The sequence below is a fragment of the Prunus persica genome, chromosome G1, assembly GCF_000346465.2.
Source record: "Prunus persica cultivar Lovell chromosome G1, Prunus_persica_NCBIv2, whole genome shotgun sequence".
Lineage (NCBI taxonomy): Eukaryota > Viridiplantae > Streptophyta > Magnoliopsida > Rosales > Rosaceae > Prunus > Prunus persica.
In genome coordinates, this window is record NC_034009.1 from 43,407,560 (window position 1) to 43,417,241 (window position 9,682).

The 9,682-nt window shown below is 37.9% G+C and overlaps 1 protein-coding gene across 1 annotated transcript; it reads right to left on the reverse strand.

Moving 5' to 3' along the window:
* LOC18792608 lies at positions 4,029 to 5,536 on the reverse strand. The gene has a single exon (XM_020555099.1). It carries the CDS (start codon positions 5,228 to 5,230, stop codon positions 4,277 to 4,279), a length of 954 nt encoding a protein of 317 aa, XP_020410688.1. The 5' UTR covers positions 5,231 to 5,536; the 3' UTR covers positions 4,029 to 4,276.

Below are 9,682 nucleotides of genomic sequence, written 5' to 3' on the forward strand. Positions count from 1 at the left end.
TCGTATGATTGATCGCTACACGGAGATGCAATCGTCGTATATTCATGAACACCGTCAAGTTGACTTGATGGAGCATTTATGGGCGGTGAAAGGCAATGAAGGAAATGAAGGTGAATAAAGTGAAGTGAAGAAGTTGTTTTTATTTTATTATGTTTATGTTGTATGTTGTTTATTTTTTGTTGTGAGTGGGTTGTTTATGTTTTATGCTTTGGTTGTGGGTTGTTTATTTTTTATGCTTTGGTTGTGGGTTGTTTATGTTTTATGCTTTGGTTGTGGGTTGTTTATTTTTTATGCTTTGGTTGTGGTTTGTTTTTTATGTATGGAATGTTTTGAATAAAAAGGATTTTTGTTGAATATTTTCTTTATTGACTAAAAGAAAAGCAATACAACTAACAATAAAATAAAATACATGAATTAAACAAAACAAAAAATACAATGAAATGAAAGGTACATGAATTAAAGAAAACAAAAAATACAATGAAATCAAAGGTACATGAATTAAAGAAAACAAAAAATACAATGAAATCAAAGGCAAGTAAACTAAGACATGAAAGGCAAACAAACTATTTTAATGGTTTCCATCATTTAACCAATCCGTGTTGCTAGGTCCATCGTCACGAAAAAGTCTTCATCTCATAACATCCCTTCGTTCTAGCTTCCAGTATTGTTTTGTTTCAGGGGACATATGGCTTGTATCCATGGCCATGGTTTCCCGATCTTTTTTTTCAATGTTTTGTTCGCGTACATACTCCCTTTCTTTGTGTACATACTCCCTTTCTTTTGCATATTCTACTTGAATAGCCATATCGTGCTCTTGTTGTTTCAAGTCCATTTCAATTCTCATGGCTTGGTGCTTTGAAAGTTACTCCAAAAATTGAGATGCATTCTTGCTAGAATTACTCCCTCTCTTCGCCTTCGCCGCCTTCCTCCCAATAGGCCTTGGCTCATTTTCAATTGGTGAGTCTAGATTCATCGGGGAATCCATAGGTGAATCCGATGCCGGAGTCTCACGAAGTGGAGTCTCGTTCAAGACTACCGTCGGACCGGTTGGAATAATTTGGAATCTCTTACAAGTCTTTACCACCTCCCAACAATGGGTATGGTTGAAACTTTTTTTCCCTTGGCTAGTAGCACCAAACCACATTTGTGCTTGTATAATCTATAAAAAAAAAATGAAATGGAAATGCAAGAGAATTTTTAAAATATTGGCAATGCAACATGTAAAAAAAAACTAATGGAAATTAAAGAAATAATAAAAAAATACAACATGTATTAAAAAAAACTAGAGACATATTAACAAAATATATAAATTGCAAGAAACATTTAAATAAAAATTAATATGACATAGAAATTAATAGAAGAAAAATGACAAATAATTTACCTCATTGCTAAGATTTTCTCCGCTTCGATGGTTGTCAATCGCTTTTGCTAAGGCATTTCTCTATTTCCCCAACTCTTTATTAAGAACTTTCCACCTATTGGATAATGTCATTTCTGTACGTGTAGAACCAATTGCCCTTTCACAAAATGCTTGATGAATTTTTTTCCACATATGAGAAAATTTAATCTCATTGCCCGTTACGGGACAATGACTAACTTGGACCCAAGCCTCACACAAGCTAACATATTCCATCATGCTCCATGCCCCTCCATTTTCATTAGAAAAACCCATAATATGCTAGAAAAAAAATTACAACTTCAAAGTGAAAAAATATTGAATAGAAAGTGAATAAAATTTGAGGAGAAAGTGAACAATAGTAGAAGGAGAAGAAAATATATGATGAGTTGGTGTTAAAAGTGAAGAGTATTGGTTGGTATTTATACACAAAAAATTCTGTAATTTTTTGTGTATTTTTTTAAAAAAAATTCAATTTTTTTTGGCAGAAAAATTGGCTGCCGTTGGATTGAAGAAAAAATTCCAATCGGAGCGACCAGAGGCCGCCACATGTCAAAGAGCCGTTGGCGACACTGTAGCGCTGATGTGAATTTTTTTTTAACGTTGGCGCGTGCAATGCACGCGCCAACGGTAAAAAAAAATTCAAAATTTCAGGGCTGACGCCATGCTGGCGTCAGCTATTTTGTCCCAGCCTTCGAGCCCGAGCTCGGGCCGAATTCGCCTTCGGGCCTGCCCGTTTTGGTGGCCCCCACTCTCGCCCGGGCTGGACTTTTGCTGCTGGACTCCGTTTTTTGCCCAAACCCCCCCAGTCCGAGTTTTTCCAGCCCTGCTGGAAATGCTCTAAGATAAGAGGATCATATGCCTGCCTGCAAACGTTGTTGGAAATTTCCCTCACCCGTGAAAACGAATTTCACGTTTTTGTTTTTTTCCATTTGGGAGGACAAAAGGTGTTTTTTATTATTATAAATAAATAAAGAAAGAGAAACTTCGTTAATTTGTAACCAGAACAACTGGAAAGAAAAAAAGGGGTGTACGGTCCCTGAGGTTGTCTCATCAAAACCTCGTCATAAAAAGCCCCAAAACAAGAAAATCCCGTGAAGGAAAAAGCGTACCACACAACCCTATGTTTGTTGTTTGTATTTTTAAAAAAAACTGCATTCCTCCCTCATGTCAAAATGTCCGCAAAAATCCTTAAACCAAGGATTATCAGGACATATAAAGACAATGACATGATCCAAACTCAAAGATAATCATACATAATACATATAAAAAAAATAAAAAATCGTATGAGTACAGCAGTTGGGCGTCTAAGTTCCAGTTCTGCAATAATTTGGTGCCCAGGAATAGGACCTGTAAATTTGCATGCACCTACTTTTTCTTGGTTCACAAAATTGATCAACTTCTCCTCATAAAGTCAATCAAATTTGATGCCAGTTAACCATCCATCCTAATTCATTTCATCCCATTTGCGTACGCCTCAGCAATGAAGAATTTGCAAAAGGATCACTTTCACCTTTAAATGCGAAAAGGACCATCCACACACCAAAGTACAATGTTTTCCTACGTTAAGTTGAAATGGGAATTTTCTCTAAGCATGTGGTCCCTTGTAAAAGTACTGGCATTTGTAGGGTACACCATTAATCCAAAACCAAATCTATCATGTCGTACAGCCCCTTTTTTTTTTTTTTTTTTTTTTTGGGCAGTAGTATGTTTCCTAAAATCGCAGCAATTGCTCTGAGAAGTGTTACAAGGAAATTAGTTTGACTCAGAACAAAAACAATAACAATGATGTTACCAACAAAATACTCAGTCTAAGGAAAGGCAGATTAACAGCAAATCCATTCTAAATTTCTTTAAATTCCTCCCCAAAGGGAAAACCAAGAATGTTTATGTATCTCCACAAATCACCGGAAAAACTTATAGCCTTAAAGGTAGTATTCACCCTTTATAGTTAGGGGTTGCGGGTTAAGCCTATTAGACGTTCAAAGTCGAACCGCACTTACAATGACCGCACAGAATACTCCCATACATTATTTCTATCCAGTATACTTCATCATCTACATCAAAAACTGCTGCTGACACTCATTTATAACAGGGGATGCTGTAACAGATGTGATGCAGCAGCTGCAACTATAGAAGTAATGACATGAAGTTTCGTGTGCACGATTCTTTTAGAGTTCCACCGAAACAGAAAATATGAATATGAAAAAACAATTAGTTAGGCTCGTTAGAATCAGTTAGGATTTCTATCTGAAGCCTGAATGCAAGGTAATGAGTTTATATCTAACCAGTACTTAAACTTCATGGAGTCTCTACCCTCTGCTCTATAGCCTCGGTTAATTTAATTTTAGTCTTCTTGTTTGTCTGTCAACCTCTGCATTCTTTTACATATTGAACATCACACAGTAACTACCATAGCAAAAGAACAATCACAATTTTTTTCTTCAATACGATATCATAGAACTCGAGTGTTAAAAAAAAAGAAAAAAGATTTCAGTTCTGTTCAGTTCTGTTCAGTTCTGTTCATCTACACCCAAGATGATTCAGCTAATCAGCTACCTTGATCAGACATGCACCCACAAAATTTACATGCGCATGCATCCAGTATAAAGAGGCAGCAAAAGGCTCTATAGAATGGTTGAAAAAGCTTAATGGCATCACATTACTGATTACAAATCAACTACAAAATCTACAAACGCAGTCAGTTCAATAACTTCAGAAGACAACAACATCTACAAAGCAACAATTACATTCTACCCCAAGATCAACAACAACAAAAGTAAAGACTGTAAAGAGAGTACCTTCCGCGTTTTCCAAACCGAGCAGCTTCAGAAAACCAACCTAAAAATTACAAAGAGTCATCTGCCTTAAACCACCAAATCAAATAACCTTCCTGGGCCGTCCCCTCTTCTTCTGATTAGTCCCCAAATCCGGGTTCCCATCCGAAACATCCATCACTCCACCCGAATTGGCCACCACGGGGACCGCCGTGGCAGCCACCGGAGTTTTACTCTGCGGCGGCGTCGTCGAAAAGACAGGTGGCATCCAATTGGGAAAGGCGGCTGCGGCCGCTGCCGGGGCCGCCTTACCCTTCCCGCCATTGGAGTGGGTCCCGCCCACAAATCCCATCGGAAAAAACGCCCAACAGCAGTAGTAGGCCTCCTGGCCTTGCACCAATGGCGGCAAATTCGGCACAACCACCGCCTCAAACCCGCGCTTACAATTCTGGCACCTCAAACAGCAATTCTCGTAAACCCTAGGGTACTCGTACAGCACATAGCAGTACGGGCACGTCGTCCAGAAAGTCGACAATCTCGACCTCTGCTGCTGATGATGCTCACCGTCGTTTGTCAAATCGGCGTCGTTTCGGCTCCGATTGACTCGCCGTACAGGCAATTTGTTCGAATTCGGTGCGCTGAGATCGACTCGGCTGAACGGGCCCAACTCGTTGTCGTAAATCGGCTTCCGAGTCGGGTCGGACAAAACGGCCCATGCATCGGCGACAAGCTTGAACGCGTGCTCGGCATAAGCGTACTTGTTCTTGTCCGGGTGGAGGAGCAACGCCAGCCGTCGATATGACCTCTTGATGAGATCCTGATCTTCGGATCGGCGATCGACCTGGAGAACGGCGTACCAGTCGTGGTGGTTGTTTACGCGCTTGTCGGCGGCCAAGAGCACGTCGGCGACGGCCAAGATCTGATCTGAGCCTTCCAATAGCGGCTCGGTCTCTTGCGCCAGAATTGCGAAGTCACGGCAGCTGCTCAGATCTCGGCTGTGTAGAAGCTTCTCGGCGATTCCGAGCAAGCGCTCGGCTTCCACTCTGTTTGGATCCATGGATTTGGATGGCCGATAGCGTTTGCTGTTCTGGTTTTCTGGGAAAACAAAAAATGTCGAAACGCAAAATGGAAATTGAAATCGCAAAGTTCCTCTTTCACTCAGTCTCTTTTTTTTCTTCGAAGATATTTATTGGGGCTTGATTTTGCTTTTAATTGCAGAGTGCTTCAGAGGTGATCTTATTTTTGGTCGGGGTTGTTTTGGTCATTTTAATGAACATCCCCCTGATCATGGCCTTGACCCTTCGCACGGTTTTCGAATCGGAATCGGAAATTTGGAAATGGTAATGGCGCAAAACCAAGTGCCCAAGCGTGCCAAGAGATTTCATTGGGAAATTTTTTGAAAAATCCTCTCGTATACGTTTCTTTTTTGGGTTATGCTAGGGAGGTCAACTTTAAATACTAATTTGTGTACCAACTCTTTAATAGAGGTGGAACCCACCAATACAATGGGTCACACACTCTATTAGAGAGTTGGTACACAAGTTGGTATCTAAAGTTGGTCTCCCTAGTATTTTCCTTATTTTTTTGTGTCAAATCTCACATACCTCTTTTTTTACTCTACCAAAATTATCGAAAAGGAAAATTACTGTAGTAAATCAATATCAACTGCATTGTCTATCGCATTGTTAGTCACTCCTTCATATTTGTTACATTTTATGTTAAATTTAGAAACAAATGATAATTTTAAGACATACCAGTAGTTTTTAGGAGCAATAGTCCTTGAACTTTTAGTAAATTTACATTTTGATTCTCCAACTCGAATATTGACACCACGAATTCATCTACTTCACTTTCAACTCAAATATTGGAGCAATGGTCATGTTATGTAGTTTTTTGTTTTCCCACCATCTTCCTTCAAAGTCATTGCAAGCCATCATTCCCTCTCCTTACCTGTAATGATTTTGTGTGCGTGTGTCAGATTTCTATGATAGAAAGGGATCGACTAACCTTGCTAGACTTAACATGGAAGATTTTGAGCAGTGCAACGTCACCAATCCATCTAGTACATGGTTTGGACGTGATCATTGCGATAAAGGACAAAAATTAGCAATTTGTGTTAGAAATCCTTTACATACTTGATCTCCTCTAAAAAGCAAAATTCCTTTAGACTCAAATCACAGGTTATAAATTAAATCCCAACCAATAAGAATTTGCCATGTATCACATTGTTTGATATTTAAAAAGTCAACTGGAGACATATTAATGAAGAGTTTCATGCAGTAGAAAGATAATAATGAAGTGTTTCAGGTTGTTCCATCCACAACAAACTGTATAGATCAAGTTTTTTTTGTAACTTTTTTCATTATTAATGTGGAGGCATTGTTGATTTCATATGGTCGCATGACCACTCATTCTTTATGATCAAATAGTAACTTGTTTACACAATCTTATGTTTTCTTCATGTAGCACTTGCTTACATCCAGTTTGAAAGGAGGTGAGGGGGGCCCGAGACCACACTTTTCCCTTGGTGGTTCCGCTCTTGATTATGGTGATGATTTTGTTGATTACTGTGAAAATGCATGCAAGACAATAAAGGAAAATAGAAACTTAATATCTTCAAAAACAAGTTAGGCTCCATTTAGATTGAGAGATTCCAAATCTATGAATTCATATGATGTGTAATTTCACTAGTAAAAAATGTAAGTGGGCAAAATCAAAGATCACTGGACAAAATTGCCCTCAAGCACAGTTTGCACACGCATGAAAAAGGATCCACACTTAATTACACATTTATTAGGAGCGAATGACATAGTTTCAAGCATCTAGTAGAGGAAGTCACTTATGCTAGTTGGCTAGAGCGGATGTGCTACTCACTCTGCATTTGAATTCGAATCGCCCTTAGTTTAAATTAGATTAAAGTAAAATATCGTTTGTACCAAAAACAAAAAAAACAAAAAAAAACAAAAAACAAAAAAAACAAAGCTTATCGCTCCTCCATGCTAGCAATGGTATTTTGTCAACCTAAGTGGCCACTCAGTCCATCCCTATGCAATTCTCGAATCAGTTTCTCCCTTAAAGAGGAAATAGGATGCACAAACGGTTGCCTTTAAATAAAAATCTTTCATTAATCTGATAATTTTTCATCGGCTGTTTGCGAACACACTTAGCCCAAATTTCTTGAAAATCTTAGTCAACCTTATAGAGTTCTTTAAGAAATTCAACACCCACAACTTCTGGAGCGAAAGAAACGAGTAAGGTGGCTCGCTAACTCAATGCATCTGCTATACGGTTAAGAATTCAAGACTTTTCTTATTGACAAAGTTCTGTAGAAAAGCGGCCAACATGACATGCATCTTATTGACACTTTTCTAGTTGTTAATAAATTTCAGGACTTGGTGGTCAGTGTAAAGCACAAATTCCCATTGCACTAAATAATGCTTCCACTGCTTCAAAGATCGACCCATAACATAAAACTCCTGATCATATGTAACATCCCACATCGACCAACGGAGAGGGGGTGATGTGCCTTATATGTACATGTCCACCTCCATCTAGCACGAGGCCTTTTGGGAGCTCATTGGCTTTGGAGTCATGGAAACTCAGAAGTTAAGCGAGTTGGGGCTAGAGCAATCCCAGAATGAGTGACTTACTGGGAAGTTGCTTGTGAGTTCCTAAAAACAAAACCGTGAGGGCAGAGAGGGGAGCCCAAAGCGGACAATATCATGCTACGACGGAGCCGATCCAGGATGTGACATCATAAGTGCTCCATTTTTGACGTGCTTCATTGAGTTTTTCTGAAGGAAAAAAAATGCAACCAATCTATTCTCTTAGTAGAAAACAACTCCCACACCCACTTCACTCACATCACATTCTTGAATAACTTTTCAACTAGAACGGGGTGGTGCTAAGCTTTTCTTTAATTATGGTAAAGCTCTGCTCTTGGTCCTCTCCCCGATTAAATTTTTCCTGCTTCAGACATTCAGTGATAGGTGCAGTAATAATGCTGGAATTTCTGACAAACCTCTTATAAAACGTTGCAAGGCCATGAAAACTCCGCACTCGCTAACTGTTTTCGGGGTAGGCCAGTCCCGAATAGCTTGCACATTGTCTTCATCCATATAAATGTCATATGCACTAACAACATACATAGAAAAAGCAACTTATTGGTGAGGAAAGTGCACTTTTTCAAGTTAACGTATAACTTGTTCTCCTGCAAAACTTGTAAAACCTTCCGCAAATGTACCATACATCATGACAAAGAGATGAATTTTACTCGTGACGTCATTCTCTTTGAAACGACAGATCATGGACCTGGTTCCGGACTCAAGGCCCAAACCTATAGTTTTCTAGCTTTGCCTTCACGCACACGACGCTCCTGCTCTTCCTCGATCGCTATAGCCATCAGTTCTATATCACATAGGAAGATGAAGGATAGCTTAATAGAGTTAGCATTTAGTTAAGGTGAGACGACAAATGTCAGAAGGATAATAAGAAGACATGAAGGGTACATACAAAATGGGCACATGAGAATTGAACTTGGTGTGGACTGTGGCCCTACAGTAGATGAGCCATTAAGGGACCAGTGTGGTCTTAGGCCCCCACTCTATTTTTTTCTAATTATATATATATGATATATGATATTGTAATATATTAGATTAGTTTGAGGATATTCATCCTAAAATAAACAATATATTAGGTTCTCATTGTCTACAAATTAACCATAAAACTTCGTGATCTCTCATCTACTTGTCTACCTTAAATTTTTTAGGTTAGTTTATGATATTTGTACTAAAAACTCCTAAATTTACAACATTTCTTTCTTTTTATCTTTTGTTTGACTTAAACTTTTTAAATTTTTTATTTCCGTCCTTTTTTCATGTATAAGTTCATTGAGTTGGGAATCTTAGTGTTGTGATTTATGAACTTTTTTTTAAAATTCTTTTCTATGTTGGAATATAAATTATTAAGTCCAGTCTTTAATAATGTTGACGAATTTAAAATATGAAATTCATGTTTCTAAAAATAAATAAAAAATTCATTACAATTATGATTGTAACGAATATATATTATTAATTTATATCAAATGATATTATGAAATGGACCAAAATAAGTAGTTAGTGTCGAATTAACTTATTAAACAGTTAGCGTTCTAACACTTTTATTCAAATAAAAATTTATAATTTTATAAAGACCTTTTTTAATATGAAATCTTGACTATGCCACTGTATCATGTGAAGTAACCCGAGCAAAGTAAGAAGTGTCGAATGGTGAGTTCAATCAAGTGAGACGACAGCGCATCACCTGTATCAAGGACCATCCTCCTCCACATAAAAGCACAATTTTTAATATATTTTTTTGAAGATACTAAACTTAGATAGTGACAAAACCATTCACAAAAGTAAGATGCAACATTTTTTACTGTCACATTACAAAATCAACGGTGGAGATCAATTAATTGAAATATATATATATTTTTTTCCCATAAAAGGAAGATTGCCTTTGAATTATT